The 23465-nt window shown below is 32.3% G+C and overlaps 2 protein-coding genes and 1 non-coding gene across 4 annotated transcripts; 2 read left to right on the forward strand and 1 right to left on the reverse strand.

Annotated features, from left to right (window-relative positions):
* The first annotated feature begins 11417 nt into the window (after window positions 1-11417).
* Window positions 11418-14012, forward strand: LOC11413920 (uncharacterized). Of its 2 annotated transcripts, XM_013607660.3 has the most exons (8): window positions 11418-11581; window positions 11693-11771; window positions 11891-11947; window positions 13129-13191; window positions 13342-13389; window positions 13482-13544; window positions 13658-13720; window positions 13854-14012. In XM_013607660.3, exons 3-7 carry the CDS (start codon window positions 11900-11902, stop codon window positions 13709-13711), a joined length of 276 nt encoding a protein of 91 aa, XP_013463114.2. In that variant the 5' UTR covers window positions 11418-11581; window positions 11693-11771; window positions 11891-11899; the 3' UTR covers window positions 13712-13720; window positions 13854-14012. The 2 variants fall into 2 exon arrangements, with proteins under 2 accessions (XP_013463114.2, XP_024631827.1); XM_024776059.2 differs by lacking the exon at window positions 11693-11771 and having other exon boundaries at window positions 11423-11581.
* Window positions 14013-15751: 1739 nt separating this feature from the next.
* On the forward strand, window positions 15752-17653 carry LOC11410241 (keratin, type I cytoskeletal 9). Its single transcript, XM_003594750.4, has 4 exons — window positions 15752-15949; window positions 16037-16308; window positions 17001-17226; window positions 17376-17653. Exons 1-4 carry the CDS (start codon window positions 15865-15867, stop codon window positions 17495-17497), a joined length of 705 nt encoding a protein of 234 aa, XP_003594798.1. The 5' UTR covers window positions 15752-15864; the 3' UTR covers window positions 17498-17653.
* A 4041-nt stretch (window positions 17654-21694) lies between these two features.
* On the reverse strand, window positions 21695-21766 carry TRNAP-UGG (transfer RNA proline (anticodon UGG)). The gene has a single exon. It is a non-coding gene; the product is annotated as a tRNA-Pro (tRNA).
* Window positions 21767-23465: the final 1699 nt, after the last annotated feature.

Raw genomic sequence — 23465 nt, forward strand, 5'->3', positions numbered from 1 at the left:
TCAATTTCTTTGTTTAGATATTATGTCGTATGATGTCTCAGGAAGGGATTTTGCTAGCTTTAAAGAGCCTTTCTGGAAGGGATATGTGCCCGAAGGGATGGATTGGTGGTCCATGTAACGCCCACTTTCGTTTAATCGTTTATTTAATCGAGTTTAGGCGATTATATGATAATTATATAGTATATGCATGATTTTGGTATGTTTTGATGATTTGATCGATGACGTGTTAAGTTATGAGTATTGAAGGATTTGATTATGATATGAGATTTATTTTATTGTTAAATAAAATAAAGATTTGAAAATAATATAAAATATTTAGTTGAGGACTGTTTTGATATTTTAGATAGTTTTGGGGGAGGAAGTGAGATAAGATAAGTTATTAGAAAGAGGTATAAACAGGAGAAGACCTAATATTTTAGAAACTCATTGTACGTGAAAACTTTTGGAAAAGGGAGAAAAAGCTTAGAAGGGAGAAGAGCATAGAGAGAGCTGCGATTTCTTCATAACCAGGTAAGGGTGAGACTAGTAATTCAATAGCATTGATTGTTGTAATTCTGATGATTAATTGACAAAGTTAGGATTGATTTAGAAAAGTTTTGGAATTAGGTTAAAGCCCTAAAAATTGATGATCAAACGGTAAAACTTGTTTAGATTGATGTAAGAACCGTCCTATAACCTTAGAACATGTTTAGGATGAATTCTGGAATCAAAATTAGGCTTTGAACCATGTTGTGTGTTGGATTTTTGAGAAAAACCCTAGTCTGCCCGTGCTTCTGTTCATCGCTCGCCACGGCGAGTGATGATCCTCGCCTCGCGAGTGATGAACTTCATCGCTCGCCACGCGAGCCCCTTTCCTTTGCCTCGCGAGTTGTTTGGTTCAACTCGCCATGGCGAGCAACCTTCCTCGCCTCGCGAGCTTAGGCAGAGTGCATGTCATATTTCGTGTTTCGACCTTTTTAGTTGAATCTTGTATGCCTTCGAGTACCTGAACTTACCTAGTATTGATTAGGAATGAATGTAGGATCAGAGGGAACCCAGAACAAGCTTAGTTTGTGAGTTGAGTGGTGCTCGCCATGGCGAGTAAGTACTCTCGCCTCGCGAGTACAACCAGGATGAACTTGATTATGTGTTTGTGCGATCTGTGTCGCACTTTTTGGTCCAGAGTGAACCCCTAATTGGTAATGAAACCTTATGATAACGTTTAATGCAGTCTGTAAAGCTATTGAGTTAAGTTGATATTATTTGAGCATGATTAAGGTATTATGCAATATGTAAGATATAATTGAAATGATTATGATTCTAGTAAATTGTTGTTGATATATTGATATCTCCTTGCTGTTATGCGACTTGACTATGCTGCTGCTGTTATTTAACTGAGTATGCAATGTTTATATATGAATATAATGAAAATGATGACGTTTTGCATCAAGTTATTGAATGCACATGATTACGATGATTATGATGTTCTGTTCATATGTGTCCATGCATAGCATATCATTGAGCTTAGTCCTCACCACGAAAATTAGGAGCTTTGTCCTCCGCACGTTTTATAGGAGCTTTGTCCTCCGCACGATTAAAGTATATTAATACTTATGATGACGATTGGTACCACATGCATATAAGGAGTCTAGGAGCATTGTCACATTGTCATGATTAAGATGCCTTGTTGATAATGAATGAATATGTGATTATGTGATAAGTGTTATTTGATTATGTTTCGTTGTTCATAATGAATTGGATATATGATTACGTGATAACTGTTTAGCATTTATGCAAAGCTAATAATGGAATGTTTATGATGTTAATTATGATTCGCAATTACATTGATTAATGTTATTTTATTATGAAATCTCACCCCTTCTGCTTGAAAATGTTGCCCTTCGTATGGGTAACTTGCAGGTGATCGTGCTTAGTGTGCAGTTGCTTCGTGAGTTGGCCTTGCCTTCACTGTGTCGTCTAGGTCGCTCTGATACGTAACGGGATGAGGTTATATGCCATAACATGCTTCATTCTTTTACGTGAACTGCTTATGTTTTGATAAACTCTTTTGAGATACTTATTGGGCCTGCGTGCCAAAATCGTTTTACGAATTATGATTATGATTTTCCGCTGCTATGTTAAAGATAATTTGTGAAGGTTAAATCATTATTTAACTGTTTTGGATTACGTTTCTATGTGATATCCCGTTTATGGTTTTTACTCTGATAATTGTTTAAGAAATTTGCATATTGGGAAAACGGGGTGTTACAGTCCACATCCCCCCAAGCACGAGACTTAGGATAAGGCGAAGTGATGGAATTTTCGAAGGCGGGAACGATTTTGTTACTAGGATTTGGCAAGCTTTATAGATTCTGAGGGAGTATATGGGCGAGTTCACCCAGTCTTGGTATGATCCAACAACTCAAATATGTGGTTACCTTTCGTTGGTATTGACGTGTCTAAATATCGGTGTTCTGCGCCACATGTCTCCACTTACTGCGAAAGCTTAACGTGATTCTCGAGGCGACTTTAAATGTTAGGTTATAAAAAGGGTCTTTTTTCTCATTTCTTCCTCATTTTTCCGTGTTATGCCCTTTCATCGTTCGTACATCTGCGTGAATCTTCTTTGGTTGTGATCCTGATTTATTTATAAAGATTTCGAGATATATGCTTTTTCTCTCTTTCTTTGTGGTGACTTTTGTACTCGGCCATTTTTTTATCATCTCTTTGTCGTTTTCTTTTATGCGTATCTATTAAATAGTTGTCAGAACAAACGTCGTAGTTGTTTTCTCAACTTTGTTTACTTATTTTTGTTACTTGCTCTATGATCTTTCTGAAGAGAGTATTGTTTATGAAGTTTATGCGTGGAGAATTATGTGGGATATGGGACGATATTTTGCTTCTTTTTGAAACTAATTCTTGTTGAAGGTTTGGTGCCATCAGAGCCCCCTATAAGGGTTGATTTTTGCCAATGTCATAGCCCTCTTTGAGGGTGTTTCACTTTTGGCCGCGTCAGAAACCTATATGAGGGTTGACATTTTAGGCGATGTCAAAGCCCCCTCTGAGGGTTGACGCTTTTGGCCGCATCAGAGCCCTTTATAAGGGTTGACGTTTTAGGCGATGTCAGATCCCGCTACGAGGGTTGATGCTTTTGGCCGCGTTAGAGCCATTTATAAGGGTTGACATTTTAGGCAATCTTGAATGAAGACTATTTTGCATATCTTTGTGGTAATAATTTTTGCGCAAATGAAAATAGAAGGAGATTTCTAGAAAGTAGGGTGCCTCGTTAAAAAACTGCAAAACAAATCTCAAAGAGCGAAAAAGGTTAGGATAACTCAACACTTCATATTCATGTTCTTAATGGCGATACAATTGCTTCTCTATGTTTTCACATTTAAATTTCGGCGTGATGTTTGGTGTATTTTTCCTTTTGTTAATCTCGTCCTTGGCGGGATTGTTTGCCTCCCAAACTTGATGATATGTTACACCGAGCGAGAGATATTCAAGTCACTTGATGATGTTGATATTATTCGAACATTCACCATAAAGAGGTCTCGGAAAGGGCTAGGGATGTCAATGGGGCGGATCGGGGGCGGGGGATACTTCCCCGATCCCCGCCCCGCCGGTGTATTGGTTCCCCGTCCCCGTCCCCGTCCCCGATCCCCGCCACGGGGGAACATTTTCTCCGATCCCCGTCCCCGCGGATCCCCATTATTTTTTTTGTCCCAAATTAAAGCTGATTTATACAGAAATGTCTTCTTAATTTGCAAAAACTTGCTCAGGAATTGGTTATGTTACAACTCTATGAACCATTTGATACATAATAATTCTGCAATAGCTTTTTCACTTCAGAAGCTAATGAAGTATGCATAGAAGAAAAAATTAAAGTATGTATAGATGAAGAAACATAGAAGAAGAAACAAAATTGGATCTGCAGCATAACCCAGGAGTATAAAGCGTAAAACCTAGAAGAAAAAACAAATCTGGATCTGGATCTCGCTTGCGGAAAACAAAGAAGAGGAAACAAAGCGTAAAATGAAACTTAGATCAGTGAAGGTCGAAAGATTGGAGATTCGGAGGCGCAGTTGGGTTTGGAACCCATGAGATGAGATGAGATTGTGATACGGGTTCAGTAATAACAACCAAAACCATTCTTTTACATTTTTTTTTTATTTTATTAAACCATATATGAAAAGTCCAAAAACCCACTGAAAAATATTAAAGCTTTTTAAAAACACAAGGACATTACAGTATTTTCACGGGGGTCGGGGAATCCACGGGGCGGGGGATACTTCCCCGATCCCCGCCCTAGAATGTCTACGGGGGAATATTTCTCCCCGCCCCCGCGGGGGAAAATTCCTCAAAAATGGGGCACCGAATGGGGAATCCCCGCGGGGATCCGCTCTGAAAAATCCCCACTGACATCCCTAGAAAGGGCATTTACCTCATAATATTATTTAGCACACTATTGACAGATTATATTTCATCTCTCTTATTTCAAACTGTACTTTTGTAGAAAAAATGATGATATTTATATATATTATGTCACATATGAATTTGCGATAAATTTTCGCCCAGACTCTGAAATTCCTGGCTCCGCCAATGTATGTATGCATGCTATCTATTTCAAGGGGCAATGAGAAAACAATGAGATAAATACGATTACTGGTTATTGTTTCTCTGCAACTTTCAAATTGTTCTAATATGAAAAATCCATGGGGAATGGGGATCGTGTAGACCATATAAACAGAGAAGAGAGTAGTAGTACGATAATTACTAATATGGAGGAGCATATATATATATATATATATATATATATATATATATATATATATATATATATATATATAACAACACATTCTAAAACATATAAGATTTGTACACTTATATCCAACAAATAAGTTTGGTTCATATGCTTTTATTATTTATTTCTGTTTTTTTATTTTTTATTTATATCCTTTTATACATATTAATCTTTAATACTTTATCATCTTTAACAATTTCTACTTGAACCACTTACCGTTAAACTATGGAAAAGAAAATGCATCATTGCAAACTTGTTAAATGCTTTCAAGTGCGGTGCTAGCAAGAGATTGTTGGAAAATTGACATAGAATTAATTAATAAATAGCAATAGAAATCAAGAAACATAGTAGCAGTTATAATATATAATTCGCAGTAAAATAAAGAAGAGATGAAGAATTTATCGGTCGTTGGATGAGGCATGCAAATGTATTGGGCTTAAGAGCATTTCACCACCACAGGTCAATCACCTGATGCAGTTGGCCTCAAAGCTAGCGCTCTCTAGGATAAAACAGCCACCTCTCACTAACACTACACGTGAATTAGTAAGGGCACATGAACCACTATTGGATGTTTAAGGGAACTTAATATATATATATATATATATATATATATATATATATATATATATATATATTGTTATTATAGATGAAACCGAAGCAAGCAAGAAATACTTCTGCAACTCATGTCTCCGTTCTCTCTCTTTTTTGGTGTTTTCCTTTCCACAAACCCACATATCTCTATATTATATCCATGTATAAATCAGTTCCTATTTAAATGGGAAATTGAAACCGAAAATATTGGAATAGTAGAGAGTCTTTAGTCAAACTTGCAAACGGTAATGTAACTGAAAAATAGGAATAGAAAAAACGTGCCAACATACTTGGTCAAGAGAAACTAATTAATTATAATAATTAATAAAATTAATAATAACCCTTTAAAATAAATAATTAATAAATTAAAATTCCTACAAATTACATGCCATAGATTGAATCAAATTCAAAAACTGACAAATGTGCTAGCAAAACACAGAGAGTCATGAAATTCATGAGTAAAAGAAAAGATGATAGCCCATATCCAAAATCAAAACAATCGATGGGAATTAGAATGAAAACACCTGTTTTTCTCCACCGGCGGTGTTGCTGATTAGGACTTGAAGCCATTGGGATAATTAATCGCACTTCTCAAACAAACGTTTCTAAAAAACTTGTAGCTTCCAATATTTCAAAGACAACGATTGGTACGGTTCATAGCGACATGATTCTTAGCGGTGTCGATGATTAGACAGAGCTGTGCGATTTGAAGTTTCATGGCCTCGACGGCGTCATGATAGGAGGATTCGATCATCGTGGGTGATGAGGTAGTAAAAAAAGGATTTCCGGATCGTGATGAAGGATGCCATTCTAACTTGTGTTATGTAGAGCTGTCAAAACGGGCCGGCCTGTTTAGCCCGATTAATTATAGGGCTTGGGCTTTAAATATTGAGTCCGAATTTTAATTGGGCTTTTTAACCCGGCCCTAAAAAGCCCGGTACCCATTAGGGCTAGCCCGAACGGGCCGCGGGTAGCCCGCATAACAAAAAAATCCTATAAATTATATATATTTTTCAAATAATTCTTTTCTTTGTTGATTATCAAAGTAAAAAATAAAAGTGAAAATTCAATGAATTAACACATATGAATGTAATATAAAATTATATTTACTCATTTCGTTATTTATAATTCTAAAGATCAAATATATAAATATCTATAACTTTTTTTTTGGGAAGTAAATATCTATAACCATAACGTATCTAATTTATTTAAATTATTTTTCTCGCCGTTTTAGTGTACGAAAATGTTTACAATTTATTTTTGTGCTAGACATTATTTAAACATATTAAAAAATTATTTATAAAAAAAACTATAGGAGCATTTTATAGTACTTTTTTATATTAAAAAAAATTAATTTTTAATACGGGCCGGCCCGTTAGCCCGCGGCCCGTGTAGGGCCGGGCTCGGGTAGTATATTTCAAGCCCGTTTTTTCAACCGGGCTTTTTGGCCCGGCCCGATAAAGCCTGAAGCCCGTTAGGGCCGGCCCGTTTAGGGCCGGGCCGCCCGTTTTGAGAGCTCTAGTGTTATGGTTCTCTAAATCCCGATTACGATTTAGAGGTGTGGCCTAGGTTAGTTTTACTGAGGTTCCCATAGACGGCATCAACCGTGAGTACAATATTAGAAACTAGGTTTAGTCTGTTTTTGTGGTGTCTTGAGAATGATCCCAAAAGGGGTATTTATAGCCGTTTGTGAGCTTGTTTTCGTGTTTCTAGGAAGCTATTAAGGCAGTGCCCTGAAAGGGATGCGCCTAGGCTTCAGGGGGCCCTTCGGGAGGGCACCCTAGCCCTTCCGGAGGGCGTCTGTGCCTTTAGGAATATATTTACGGTCCAATCTTAGACTAACGAATGGTAGTTAATCTGCCATTGAGCGTAAAAGCGGTGTTTCATAGTGCCTAAGAGCAGTGGCGAATCACTTCACTTATTCTTAAAGCTTATTAGTTTTGCTATACCTAAACCTAAATTTTCCCTCCAATCACATGTAATTAATGCTAAATGTGTAGCCCTGAATTTAAGTTATTTATAAGATATTGTAAAAAAAAAAAAATTATATACTTTCAATGAAAATTAAATAATATATAAAACTTAAAAAAAGTAGTGAAAAAAAAATTATATACTTTCAACAAAGAAGATTTCTCAGAGTAGAAAATTGAAGGATTACATATGCAAGCTTGAGATTTTAAGACCGTATGGTTTGTCCAATTTCAAGAGAGCTTGAAGATTATATTCTTTGTGTGATTTCTTAGCATAATGATTAGGAATCAAAGGAGAGTTTGTAATCATACACTTGTAAACATTTTCAGCATTATAGTGGAAACTAGTAGAAGATGAGTTCTCTTCTACGAAGGGAGGACGTACCATAGCGAGAATGAAAAGGGGAACCTCTATAAATAAGGTTTTCTAATTTCCTTATTCTTTTAATTTCAGCAAATTTACCCTGATTTATGATTATTGGGAAAAACTCAAGTCTCAGATTGGATAGATAAGAGGAGACAATCCTCACCTTACAAGCCTATTTTGTAAGGATGAGTAAGGCTCCAAATTTCAACAATGATATCATTGATTAGCTTAGTTACCATATGAATGTGATTGATTATTTTGCATAAATCTAATCTTAATTAATCAATGATTGAGATCAATACACATTCAAATAAATCACATTACATCTTAGAAATTAACTTGTCAATAATTCTTCTCATATATCAAAGTTGTTAATATCTTGTGTGGTGATTTTTTTTTTTGTTGAAGATTAGGTTTGAATTGAAATAGCCATAGGTTTTATGCATTATTAAGTGTATTAACTTTTGATTGATTACACTGCAATGTTGAATATCACATTGCATAACTCTCATCATTATTACTTTGCACATGAATCTAAATAGTCATACGTTTTTAAAAGAGAATTTCAAAATCATGCTTTAATAATCTTTTTAATCGGAAGAAGCATCCCCCCCCCCCCCCCCCCCCAGCTTCCTCTTTTTACCAGCATATATCACATAATATAACCTATATGAAAAGAAATGCTTGACTAAAGGATCACATGTTTATTATTTATTGGCACCTAAATGGCTCCGGTCATTCCTAACCTTCCCAAATCATGTTTCTGCCTTCTTCTGGATGTCACGTATTGTTTTTGCACGAGTTAGGATTTTTGTTTTTATGGGTAAGCGTAACCACATAATTTTGTAACCACTAGTGCGCAACACGCATTGGCCTTTGTGCATCGCATGTTGCGATGTAACTGCACACTTCAGAATTCCTTCAAGTTGCACGACATGCAACGCATAACATTTATCACACATTCTGCTAAGGCTGAAGACTATATTTTCTTTATTCCTTGTCCTATTTTTCCTCACTTAAATGTTTGTAACAACAATACCCTAAAAATTTTGGATGGTAAACCTTGTAACAAACATAACACGATCATAAAGTTGTCTGATTTGGATGATTTTTGATAGTTTCAAGTCAATTTACCGTTTTTGCCCTTGTATGCCTTATTGTTGAATCTTTTACAAAAACTATACTAAAATACAATAAAAAATGTCAATTGAACTCTAAATTGACTCTAAAAGGATATTTAAAACCATATACAACTTCCTATCATCAATTACTGTTGGATATTTGTATGTTGGCTTCACTTTTGCCTAAAACAAATATTCAAGTGAGATGTTGGACATGATGTGCCAACATCTTGGAATGGTTCAGTTGACCTGCACCTTGCCTTGTTTTTCACACGCGTTATTTTATTTGAGGAATCCACGCCTTTATTCTTGTTGGTCAAGTTGCGTGCTTTTAGCACAGAATCAGATCGTTTGTGATTTCCTAAGAATGTGCTATCTACTTAGGAAAGTTTGGAGGTGATCAGGATGTTCCTAATAATTTGCCTACATATTAAGAGTTTCCTTTTCTGGTTCTGTTGTTTATGAAATGGATCACCGATTGTTCTGAAGCCCAACAAAGTGTACTGACCCATATTGCTTCAGTATTTAAACAAGACTGGAAGACCTAAAGAATTATTCAAGCCGTCATTTTGAAGAATAGATTGTTTAGGGTTTTGAGTCTGTTATTTGTGAGCCTTTCGTTTATCATCTTGATGCATGTTTAGGACTGTGTTTGAATTGTAACTTGTGCACTACTCTGAAGCTTTTAAGCAAAGAGTTGGGTAAATTGTAAACTACACCAAAGCTGTGAAGAACAGTTGTTAGTTGTTTTGTTTTGAAGGTAACTTCATTTGATTGTGTCTGTAAACTGAGAATCACATGGGCTGTGATCATTTGGAAGGGAGTGAGATGGGATCTCAGATCTAGGAGTTCCTTGATTGAAGTCAGTACGGGTAGGTCCTAGGTCATTAGTGCAAACGAGGAGTTTGCTGAGAGCTCTTGAATAAGGACTACACTAGTGGATTTTCTTCCTGGCTTAGTAGCCCCCCATAGTAGGTGACATTGCACCGAACTGGGTTAACAAACTCACTTTGCCATTTTCTTTCCTGTCTGTTATTTTTGTTATATTTTATATCTGTTAGCTTAATGTTCTGATCATCTTATTCAACATCCGTGTTCTGTGTAACTGATGTTGGAACATCGCGTAGAACATCTTAAGTCTAACGTGCCAGAATTTCAATTGCTATTGTATTTATTTTGATTTTCATGGTCATAAATATCATTCATTTATTTTGTGTAACTTATTAAGTTTTCTTCAACCTTTTAGTGTATCTCCAATGAAGGTTTCATAGTTAATGAACATTTATGTTAATTTTTTAGCCTATCAGGGTACCTGATGTGCCAAAATGGATAGTATTGATAAAAGGTGATGATATAAAGTAGGTTTAATTACACTTTTTGTCCTACCATTTTGACCAACTCATGAAAATGGTCATATCTTTTTTAAATCGAACAAAATCGTCCTTAAACTATATGTTTTTTTTTGCAGTTTTAGTCCTATCTCCCTATTTCCAACTCCAGAAAATGCACAGAAATGACAGTTTTAGTCCAACCACCTATGCTCAACCATGAAATAAACAAAGAATAAAACACGTGGGTACAAGGAATCTACTTTATTCAGCACACTAACCTAATTTCCGATGCATGTTACATACCTGAAACATGTCTTAGAAATTATGGTTTTTCTTGGTTTGTGTCTTAAAGGACTAACTTGGAAATTATGTCAAACTAAAAGGATCAAAAATGGTCTTTGGCATCTTTAATATTAGCGATTTCCGGTTTACCCTTCTGTAAAAAAACTGTTTAGATTTCAACGCCCTGTAATTTGAAGATTATTTGGTTTTGTACCTACATGAATTTTGACTACAAAATCTATGATATGGCAGGGGGTAAATCGAAATTCTTTCAAATTACATGGGCGAAAGTACCTGAAATTTTGTAATTTAATGTGGTAAAAAATCAAAGAATCTTTAAATTACAGAGTTTAATTCTAAACAATTTTTTTTACAAGAGTTAAACCGGACATCGCTGATATTAGGTATATTAAACAATGTACGTTGAGGGTAAAATTTTAACTTGGAAATTCGCGATTTCAAAGTTGTATGATATGATTGGTTATACATTGGGTAAAATTTTAAACAAAGAAAGTGTCGGTAACGTTGATGATTTGTAACGTGAAAAAATGTACGTTGAGGGTATGAGATGGCCAATCGATGGTGATATCCTAACGGCATAAACTACGACATCCAATGGTTATAAAGCTTTTAGTCTCTTATCTTGGCTTTTTTCAACTTTGAATTTTAAAAACAAAACATAGTATAGTATATTAATAATAATTCAATTCAATATGGTCATACTTAATTAATTGAATATATCTTTCCAACTTTAGAGGGAAAAGAAATCTCAAAATTAAAAAATTATGCTAAACAAGCCATTCAAAAATGTCCACACAAAGTACAAAAATCAAAACGTCTTATCTGCCTATCTATCCACATAGAAATGTATGCAATTTGGATATTTGATATATAATATCCAAATTTAAATGATTCATATTATTATATCATTATTGTTATGCCATTTTGTAGCTTCTTTCCTAGCCTCTCCTCGTATAATATAATTATTATAAATGTAATATATCTTAGCATTTGGTGTGGATGTATATTCTTATCTAACCTTCTCACTCAAACCTCTCTTCTTTGTCTCTACTTTTTATCTTTTTTCTTTGGGTTTTATCTCTTCTCTTGCATCTCTACCTTGCTCCCACCACAAGGTAATTATCAACATCACACTTTTCTTTTTCATTATTTCCTATTTTATTTTCTATGTTGTTTTCACTTATATGCTATAAAAATTGGGTATGCTTCTACACCATTTACTATAGCAACTTCTCTTACCTTGATTTTGGAGATTTCTTTGCTCTCTCTTTCTCTATAACCTTATCTTTCATCTTGCTTTTGTGGGTGAGTCTTCACTTTGCACTCAAATTAATGCTTACATATTTTATATATTAATTGATCAATCTTCATTAAATGGAATGTTTTGATTTGTGTATGGTATATCAATTTGTTTTGTTGAATAGGTAAAGGAGATGGCAGAGTTTAACAGAGAAGAATATTTTGCTGCCAATAACATTGAGGTACATAACCTAACCTCAACTCATCTGGTTTATTTATTTAACCATATAGATACATGAAATACTTTTCACATTTCTATAATCTCAATTTCTCACCTTATATTTTCACATTAAATATACACCCGTTAATATTATGCGACTAAAAAGAAATGACGAAACTACAATAAACACATTTTAATCTCTTGTAATGTGGCGAACTAATGTTCAAATCCTGATCACAATGTTTAAATGGTAACGAAAATTAAAGGAGAAAAAGATACATGCACATGTGGAATTCCAATTGTGCACATTACTTGTACCAACGTACTCTTTTTTTTCATCATGTTTGTACCATGTACTTAGTACTTCAATTGTGTCTATCATACATGCATCTAGGCGATCTGAAATTATATTGGTTGTCTAGTTTCTGGTAGCAGTCATATCATACAAATTATAGTAACATAGAATAGAATATTGTGTGAATTCACGTTTGACCATGTTTTACTTTCATTTCCATGTGTCCAATAAATAAATGATTTTATAATTTTTACAGTTGCTCATTATTCATGATCTACATTTTTTTAGAGGATTTCATGACCTAGATACATACATTTACATTGTAAAAGGGCATATATATTGTTATTATTAATTTATACCTACTTATATTTATTTACAGCTTTCACAATAAGTTTATAAAGCTTTTTTAAAATTAAGAAAAAGGGTGAGAGATTTTAGCATGAAGATATTTTTGGGGATCCAATTAAATTGTCGGTTAGAAAGTTCTAAGGGGTCCCTACATTATGAGGATGTCACAACATAGTTAACAAAGAAAAATTCACTATACAAAACAAAACAAGCCTAACTGGCTGTAGGGCTATCATGCAAATCATGTGAACCTTATTTCTCCCAAACATGAGCTTCTCATGCCAATAATAATTAATTCTTGCTTTCTTTTTTTATATATAAAAAAAGAAAGAATATAATTTAGATCTTCTAGAATATCCTCTCCCTACTACACATAAGAAATTAACAACCATTGACTGTTGTATAATGTATACCTTTTCTTGCACTAACAATGTCTTGAATTTATCTTGTGGTTGGTGAGATTTGTCCCTAACTTTTATAATACTGAATAAAATATTTCTTTTAATTCTTTTTGTTGGAAATAATTTCTTTTTTTTTTTTTTTTTTTTTTTGTAAATTAGTCAACATCCGTGGGCAAGAAGTATGGTGGGCTTGTCCCAAAGAAAAAGCCTTTGATATCCAAAGTAAGCCTATATTGAAAAAACAACATTTTTTTATACAATAATTGAATAATAATTCACCCATTCATTGTTTTACTTTTTTTGTTAACAAGTTCCAACTGAATCTAATGATTTTTCCTTCTCTTTTTTTTTTTTTTTTGTTTTGTTAAAAAGGATAATGAAAGGGCATTTTTTGATTCAGCAGACTGGGCATTATGCAAGGTATTTTTCAATTTTAAATTAAATAGTAAAACATATAACAAAATTCATTTTCTAATATGGATATATAATTTGTTGGAATTTAATCTCTACAGCAAGGTGCTGGAATGAATCAACAATCTACAGCAGCCGTAGAGACCCTACGACCAAAACTACAGGTACATTTTTTAAATTATTATTAGCATTTTTTTAAAAGTATTATTAGAATTTATTTATTTTGTGCATATTTATCCATTTTTCCTCTATTTTTTATTTTTATTTTTTAAAACAGAGAACTCCACATCAGCAGCTTCCCCCAAGAAGACCTGCATGCACATCTGGTTGAGATAAATTCGTGAGTTACTCTACTAATCATATGAATCACAAGTAATTTTTAAAAAAAAAATAAAAATGTGTTTTATTTTAATTAATAATTATATTCTATACTCATATATGTATTCATTAATCATACATCAATTATTTTGCAGGGAGATTAGATTCAACAATTGGCACAAGGATTTGCTCATGAGTTAATTTTATAAATTTCATGATGTTCTAGCTGGTCTCATGTATATATATTACCATTAGTTCACTTGATGCTTTTGATTATTGGCAGTTAAATAAAAGTCTATTTCAATTTCTTTTTATTTTCAAGGAATTTCCATCTATTTGAACAAGACGTGGGGTTAAACTTGGGATTTGAAATGTGGTAGATCCATATTTAGGACCCACTCTTTCATAGTCACTACTCCAAATAAATTTTACTTAGGTGTATACATATGAAAGAAAAAATTAAAAGTGAAATGATATTAAATGATGTGATTAAAGAATTTGTTTTGGACCGATTATGAGGCTAATTCCATAATGACACGTGGACAAATAATCCATCGACCAAAGAGAAGATTGTTCGACGATGGCCAATATTGAGATCAAAGAGAAGATATTTTAATCACCGAATTTTTTTTTTGAAGGAATGATATTCTACCTTAGATAAAGAACTCATATGGTCTGTAAATTCAACTAAATTATGGAACTAGATGCAGAAGTAATTAATTTTTTACCAACGCTTTAGGTATAGAAGAACTCATATGGTCGAATCAAAATGAGAGGAAAATGGAGATTGTATGAATTGACTACGAGTGTTAACAACATATGCAATACCAGAACATGTCGCTATTAGAGATATCATGTGATAATACATTGTTGGATAAGGAAGATGATTTTTCTCATTTGGTTGTCAACGAAGGTGTTACTCTATAAGAAAGACCTTAGAGATATCAAGCGATAATACATTGATGGACAAGGGAGAGGATTTCGCTCATTTGATTGTCAACGAAGGTGTTACTCTATAGGAAAGACCTTAGAGATATCAGGCGATAATACATTGTTGGATAAGGTAGAAGATTTTTGGATTTCTCTCATTTGGTTATCAACGAAGGTGTTGTTCTATGGAAAAAACTTTATGATTGACAATAAAAATATACTAGAGTCGGATAAAATATCAACATTCAAGAGTGTATTTTTGTTAACATAAAATATTATTTTTAAGAAGGAAAGGCTTCAATATCTTAAAAATATAAAATATTGTCAAGATTTTGATGAAGAAAGACTGAGCAAGAAATGAGACTATCATTCAATCGATTTTATGAACTGAGAATAAGAGACTTTAGGTTCTTAATTTTCACTGATATATATTTGTGAGAAAGACTTGATAATTGTTAAAATTTGATAATGATAAATAATCTGTCAAAGGAAAATTATTTTTTTTATTTAATATGATTATAACTATGAACTACAAAGACATTAGGAGTGAATATTGTACGTAGGAAAGGAAACTGTGAGAACGTATTATGTAAGGCCAGTCCAAGGCACTATATTCATAAATTATAGATTTTATTCGTTATTTTCAATAATTTTTCAAAATTATGAAACCAAATAGAAAAATTTGTGGTGATTAAATAAACAAAATTCACATGTTTTTCCACCGTAACAAATGTTACCTTAGCTTGTAAAGAAAGTATTAGAAATCAAAAGAAACCAATTTAGGTTTGATTAATTGGACTCAAGGAAAAGATAAGTTGTTGGCTTGCACTTCAACTGCTGCCATGTCCTCATTTTCTTTTGACTATTTTCCATTTTCTTATTAAATTCACCCAACATTTGCTCTCATTATCTCTTTCATATTAATTAAATATTTATAAAACCATAAACTTAACTAATTGTGGAAGGTTAATCTTGTTGAGAAAAAACATTTGCAAGTAATTACCGGAGTATTAACACGCATGCTTAGTTACTTTGTTAAGTTGATTAAGAAAGCTAAAAGGTAGTGGTTGGTAATGTTGGTTGCTAGAAAATTGAATTAACATATGGTTTTTAACAAAACTATTTCTAGTAGCATACCACAAAAGTGTGTAACGTTACATAACATTGCTATATATAATGTACTAAAATTAAACTTCTTTATTTGCATGAATTAATACCATACACAAGCTTTCCATAATGACATTTCGAATCAGTGTTAGGCGTTGGATTTTTGTCTTTGCTCTACTTTATGTTTGCTTATTTTTGAATTTGAATAACTTTGGTATGTGATTTACTTAAGTAGATGAGTTTAATGTTTATTTTGTAAAAAATAATGTTTGTTTGATCAAATTAAAATTTAATTTGGCAGGAGAGGCTGATGATGATGAGGGTGATACTCAGATAGGTAGTGGATTTGGTGGTGTTGGGGGTGGTAATGGCGGCGGTGGAGCTGGTTTTGGTGGAGGTTCGGGGGTTGGTGGTGGCAGTGGTGGTTCTGGAGTTGGTGGTGCTGGTGGGATTGGAGGTGGCGGCGGCGGCAGCTCTGGAGTTGGTGGTGCTGGTGGAATTGGAGGTGGTGGCGGCATTGGTGATCCTTCTCAAATTATCTCAAAAGCCTTACTTTGTTTCAATGATAAATATGTAAGCACTATATCCTCCTGTAATGTTTCTACTTTTCTTTGAATCAAGAATGAATAGTCAAATTGGTCATCAAATCTCTTAATAACAGAAATGGTCATCAAATTGTATACATTGATCAAAATAGTACCTCAAATTTTAAATTGGCCAATAGATAACAAGTCCTGAATTATAAAATATTTTTTAAAAAAAAATCCATATATAAATTTTGTTAGATGTTATGATGTGACACGTTAATTAGACATGTTACATTGCGCACGTTAGTTCAACATCAATGTCCTTTCGTTAGACTATTTTGCTTACGAAACTTAGATCATCTCTAGGACTAATTTGTGGATAATAATTACAATTATCAATTGTGTATAGATTAGTTATCGGCAAATTAGTCTATAAAAATTTAAATTTCGTAGATAAAATAGTTTATGTTATCGTAGTATTGATGTGCGATCAATTTGCACGCTAGTTTGACCGATGCTTACAATTTCCATAACTAAATTTCATATTCACTCTTCAATATGATGCACTCTTATAATTCAGGCTCAAAATATGATGTCTAAACTCTACATTTTCGAGTCTGTTCATTCGGGCCGGTTAATTTTAACAGCACTACTTACAATAGCTAGGAGTAGTGTACTCTAGCAAGGAATTTTAAAGTGAGGATGTTGAATGTGTGTATTATTTTGGAAATGTGACAGATTTACCAAAGCTGTGAAGAGTCATACAGATTAACTGAGAATGGAAATTTAGATGTTCCTTCAGAGAAAACTGATGCATTCTGTGAAGGACCATGTATGTCAGAGACAAATTTGGTCCTAGGATGCATTGATAACATTTTCAGCCACTTCATATTCTACAATAGAGCAACCCTAGAGGATGTCAAAGAAACAATTCTAGCTGGATGTGGTTATGGCCCTGAAAGAGGTGATTACCATGTTTTAATTGCATATTATAATTTGAGAACAAACCATAAAGATTAATATGTTTTGTGATCTACCGACTTATGAAGCATCAAAGTAGATACCGAACACGACATTGACACTAAACTCACATAATATATTTGTTTCGTGTAGGAAACTTTAATGTGGCTGAGCACATCCAGGCTGAAGAAAACCAAGCTGTGAAAGCTACAAGCCATGTTCTAATGAGCCTTGTTTTCATTATATGGGGCATGCTTTGTTGGTCTAATATTTAGGTCATAGTAAAATTGATAAGAATGATTTGTGTTTGTCTATTTTCACGTGTATTAATTTACTTATTAATGGATTATACAAGTGAAATGAATTAAAGTTATGGAGTTGTAGTAATTCTGTGATGTATTGATGATCATTAGATTATTTTTGCTATGAAATGATCTATTTGGTTTCAATTTAGACTTAGTTATATTTTACTATGACAAACTAATGGGACTTGGTTTCAATTTCAACAAATGCCACAACCTAATGCACATGCAATTATAGGACACTAAAATTGTGAACAAACTTTGAATTGTCTTTTCTTTTCAAAAAATAAATGTGTTAGCCAAAGTACCTAATATTGCAATGTACATTGAAATTTCTCAACTAGACAGTTTAATCCAAATTAATCAGATGGGCAAACATTGCACAATTTTCTCAAGGACAAGTGAACTAAGAAAAATAAAAGAACTTTGTTGTGGATGTGGGGGGTTATTCAAATTTTGTTAGGTAATATCAAATATTCACTCATTTGACGCCACGTCGTTTTTTATTTAATTAATTATTTTTAGATAGTTTAAATATTGAAGTAATTTTGACTTATAGATACCAATATCCATTTTTTTCATGGATAGCAAAAGAATTTTCCTTAAAAGTATATCTTACTGGATTTAATTCAAATACATTGTAATCATAACCGTGGAATCCACAAATTTGATGAATCATTCAAGATGAAAATCGGTACACACCATTTCCCATAAATTATACTATACTGTCAAAACTATACCTACGAGTAAGGCCGGTCATGATATTCTTCCAATAGAAAAAGATCGGCTTAAGAATCTTTAGAAAAAATTAGTTATCAACAATGATTTTTCGGAGAAGCTACTCAAAACAACTTGTCGATTAAAAGTAGCTCTTATTTTTTTCTCCGGACCTCTCACACCCAATTCATAATATTTAGGTGTTTTAAGTTATTTAATTGTGATTTTTAGATCCCGGATAATTTATTTTTTTAAGATTTAAAATTCTCCAAATTATTACGATTAAATAACTTAAATGACCTAATTGATACGGAAAAAGCATCAAAGATCAACTTATTACAATTAATTAACTTTAAGAAGCTAAGTGGTACGGAAAAAAAAATTAAAAAAGTTAATTTATTACAATTAAATAACTTAAAAGAGCTCCTGTGTAATTTAGTCTTATATTTATGATAAAAATTTATTGTGTAGTTCTATTTAGATGGCAACCCCATCTAGTTGGACGGCTATTAGTTGTCTAGCTGGGACTGATTTAAGGCAAGCTAATTGGGGGCTGCCTCACATTATTTTTAAGGTTAAATATCTTTTTTTGTTCCTATAAATGTATCAATTTTTTGTTTTAGTTCCTCCAAAATTTTCTTTCAACTTTTAATTTCTATGAAATTTTCAATCATTATTTTTAAGTTAATTTTTGTATATTTTAATGAAATTATGCAGAAATTTGAAGAATATTGTAAAAAAAAATTAGAATTTTTTACCGAAATACAAATTAAATATGAATTTTTAACCGATAAAATATTAAAATTCATATTAAATTAATGTTTTGGTAAAAGAATTTTAATTGTTTTAGGGAGAGATTCTTATAATATTATGAATTTTTTATGCAAAATTTTATTCAAAAATATGAGTCCACGTATGAGTTTACTTTAAAGGAGGGATCAAAAGTGAAGATGGAAATTTTTTAAGGGAATAAAAGTTGAAGAAATTTTTTAAAGGGACTAGAACGAAAAGTTGACATATTTATAGAGACCAAAAACATATTTAACCCTTATTTTTATTTTCTTTTCATTTGTTAACAGCATGATATATTACGCTAAAACCCCACTTAGAAATTGTCTTGCTCGCACTAAATGAAAATTAGACCATGATTTATCAAATTTAAGTGTCACAAATTTTAAATAAAGGAAGAAAACATAAATAATATATCTTTAATCTAAAATTAAAAAATTAAATTTTAAATATTAGAAATATCATACACAATTTATTTTTCTTCATTTTTATTGTATTAAATATGAATCTTTTTTTTTAACAATATTAAATATGGATCTTTTTTTTTGAGCAACTTAAATATGAATCTTGAAGTCATGTATTTCAACATTTGAATAACCAAGAGAATGAGCCAACTTACATGCATGAGACCATCAATATTTTACTTTGAAGAATCTATTCTCCCTACCTCCCAAGAAAAGAAAAATAAAAAGGAATTCATTCTTCTTAATGTTTCATGTATTAAATATGATTGTCAGAGTCATGCATTTGAATAATTAAGAGAACCAACCAAATTCATAAACATGAGATAGAAGAAATCATTTTTCATAATTTTTCATGTATTAAATATGACTCATGGAGTCATTCATGTCAAATGATTAATCAATATTATATATATTAGAAGTAAAAATGTTCGTAAATTCTACTTTCTCAATAAAATTCAATTTCACCATTTTGAAATAAGATAATATAAGATAATAATGTGACACAAACCTGTAGACAAGTTACTTTCACCACCAAAAAGTTACTTTCACTTCATGAGCTAAATTAGTTTCCTTCTCCTAATAGCTATACACAGTCTTCACACATTTTAAGCACTTATATATAAGGTAACATAAGCTAGTTTTATAGAAAATGATAAACAATTTATTTGGAGCTTATATCAAAAGCACTTCTCATGTTAAGCACTTATGTATGAGGTAACATAAGCTAGTTTTATAGAAAATGATAAAATAAAGTTAAATTATTTTCGTATACACTATAAGCAATTTTCAGAAGTTTTCTCAGAGAACTTATGAAAATGAGCTGAAAAAAGCTTATGTGAAATGTCATAAGCTGTTTTCAAAAGTTCTCCCGAACAATCTCATAAAACTTATATCAATTGATAAGCTCAAATAAGCTGATCCAAACAAGCCCTATATGAATTTGTGATTATCTAAACATACATATATGATTACCATAAAATGAAACAACATTGGAAAAATTTAACCCTAGAAATTAAACAATGTTAATATTAACCTAAAATAACATAAAATGAAACAATATTGGAAAAAACAAACCCTAGAAATTCGTCAATGTTTATCCAAACCCTAGAAATTCGTCTCGTCGTAGATCGGAATTGTCTCATCAAACATAAAATGAAACAACATTGGAAAAAACAAACCCCAGAAATTCGTCAATGTTTATCTAAATCCTAGAAATTCATCTCGTCGGAGATCAAAACCGTCTCATCGGAGATCGGAACCGTCTCATTGAATTAGAGAAAGACTACCTGGTTTTGCATTTTGCGTGGAGACAGAGAGAACAGTAAAAACAACAAACGAAATCTCTTCCATCATCACTTCTGCAACCTCTTCAACTGCACAACGTTTCTTCTTATACTTGTTATTATGTACATCTTCTTCCTCTTGTTGTGCATTATTCTCTTCTCTTTTGGGAACAAAGGCCACCTCATCGCGGGAACAAAGGGTTTTCTTGCTCTGGCTTTTGCTTTAGCTTTGGGAAGAATTATTTGTACATGGAATTTTTGGTGCGGTTTAAAATACAAACATTACATACATATTAAATAAACACTGGAATTATATTTCTTCTTTCTTTCAAACAAAACAAACCCAAATCAAAATCATTTAAATAGACACTTTTGTCTAAGAAAAACATAGTAAAATTGATAATAATGAATTGTGTTTCGCTATTTTCATGTGTATTAATTTACTTATCAATGATTATACAGTTGATGGCACAACCAACCTAATGCACATGCAACTATAGGACACTAAAATTGTGAACAAACTTTGAATGTCATTCTTTTTTTTGGAGAGAAATGTCATTTAAAAAAAATAATAAAGTGTTAGCCAAATACCTAATATTGCAATGTACACTGAGCTTTCTCAATTAGACAGCGGAATCGAAATTAATCATATGGGCAAACATTGCATAATTTTCTCAAGGACAAGTAAACTAAGAAAAATAGAAAAAATATTGCTGTGGATGTTGTAATTCAAATTTGTTAGGGATAATACCAAATATTCACTCTTCCTTAAAAAAAAAAAAAAAATATATATATATACACATCAAATATTCACTCATTTGAGAATAGAATTATAATCAGTTGGTATTCAAATTAATCATATCACTTATATATGCAAATGGCTCGACCAACGACCCATATATAAAAATTAAAATTTTGGGGCATTCGGAGAATCGAACTCCGGACCTCTCGCACCCAAAGCGAGAATCATACCACTAGACCAAATGCCCAATTATATGTTTACACTCGTAATTAATCTATCCTACACGTTAGATATGGCTTTATCTCGTGAAGCTAAGTCATGCCCTTTGTCACGTAAGTTTTTTTGTATATTATCTTGTTGTTGTATTAACGTCAGATTAACTAGAGGTGTTATATGTTCCATATTCTAAATCATTTAAGTGATATAGATTTTCAAGAAAAAAAATGTTGGTGATATAGATATAAGTATATAACTGTGTTATCTATAAAAAAAATAAAATATATATATATATATAACAGTGTTATTGAATTTTACGTCAAACTTATTTTGAGTATAACATTTTTCTGTCAAATAGTCTAACAACAAGAATCACATTTAAGTGTGAGTAAGTGAAGAATCATAAATTCAAATTTGAATTCCAACATATCAAATGTCCTTGTAACTAACTACCAACTAATTTTTACTGTGTGATAAATTGAAACAAATTATACTCTAAAAGCTCAAATTAACCAAGAAAAAAAAAAAAATATATATATATATATATATATATATATATATATATGTATAAAATGTTTGAATACAAATGATAGCAAAGTTTTACCACTCACGAGTTTGTCTCAATTAATTTTATCTAGGTAATCTCGACTCGTAAACTCGTACGAGTTTACCTAAAATTAATATTGTATAAAAATTATCATATATGGGATAAGATCAAATGACACCAAGGTGTTAAATTAAATTTGACACCAAATCCTAACCATTAATACGGTTTTAATCTAACGGCTCCGATAAACTCATTGAGCGCTCACATGCTTGATCAAGTGACCCACCTTTTATTTTTAGAAATAATTTATTATTTCTTCTTTTGGTTAATTCCTTTCCAAAAATTCTCTGATTCTATTTTTTTTTTTTTTAAGGATTCTACATGTTTATTCTTAGGGCTCTCTTGCACATGAGTTACCCCTATTTCATTACTCCAAAACCCAATTGCTGTAATTTATACCAGTATTTTATGCTTCACTTCCCGGGCGAAGACATGTTTGATTTTATGAGAGAAGCATAGTTTAGTTAAATTGAATGTTGTCTATTTCTATATCACGTCGTTTTCGTTGCATTATCTTTGTCTACGGTTTATCTCGGCCAAACTTGGTTACGGTGGCCTGTAGGATTTTGTGATTTCGGTTGGTACAGATGTTGCGTTACGGATTTCGATCATCGCGGTATGAATTACTCATATCATTGCATAAAGAACTTAAATTAGAGAACTAGTCATTATTCACTTTGTTAATATTTTTGGCATCCCTAGCCCTTCTCGAAAACAATTTTCTTTAAGGCTCTTCGAAAAAATAGTTAATAGAAATAAACTTAATAAAGAAATGAGGTTGTTATAGGATGAGCAAAACGACAATTAAGTTTGGACAGCAGCCACAAAATTAAGTTTTCAACTAGTATAGGAAAAGAGAAGATGGAAGTTGTGATGTTGAATAGTTTGGGAAGTGAAGCATAAAATACTGGTATAGCAAAAAAAATTACGACAATTGGCTTTTGGAGTAATGAAATAGGGGTAACTCATGTGCAAGAGAGACCTAAGAATAAACATGTAGAATCCTTCAACAAAATAAAAAAAATAGAATCAGAGAATTTCTGGAAAGGAATTAACCAAAAGAAGAAAGAATAAATTATTTTTAAAAATAAAAGGTGGGTCACTTGATCAAGCATGTGAGCAC

This window comes from Medicago truncatula, chromosome 2 (assembly GCF_003473485.1).
Source record: "Medicago truncatula cultivar Jemalong A17 chromosome 2, MtrunA17r5.0-ANR, whole genome shotgun sequence".
Taxonomy (NCBI): domain Eukaryota; kingdom Viridiplantae; phylum Streptophyta; class Magnoliopsida; order Fabales; family Fabaceae; genus Medicago; species Medicago truncatula.

Coding starts and splice junctions, on each gene's coding strand:
- LOC11413920 (XM_013607660.3), top strand. CDS start 11,900: ATGGCAGAGTTTAACAGAGAAGAATATTTTGCTGCCAATAACATTGAG. Junction 13,192..13,341: donor AAAAGCCTTTGATATCCAAA/GTAAGCCTATAT, acceptor TTTGTTAAAAAG/GATAATGAAAGGGCATTTTT. Junction 13,390..13,481: donor CAGACTGGGCATTATGCAAG/GTATTTTTCAAT, acceptor TAATCTCTACAG/CAAGGTGCTGGAATGAATCA.
- LOC11410241 (XM_003594750.4), top strand. CDS start 15,865: ATGACATTTCGAATCAGTGTTAGGCGTTGGATTTTTGTCTTTGCTCTA. Junction 16,309..17,000: donor TTTGTTTCAATGATAAATAT/GTAAGCACTATA, acceptor GAAATGTGACAG/ATTTACCAAAGCTGTGAAGA. Junction 17,227..17,375: donor TGGTTATGGCCCTGAAAGAG/GTGATTACCATG, acceptor TGTTTCGTGTAG/GAAACTTTAATGTGGCTGAG.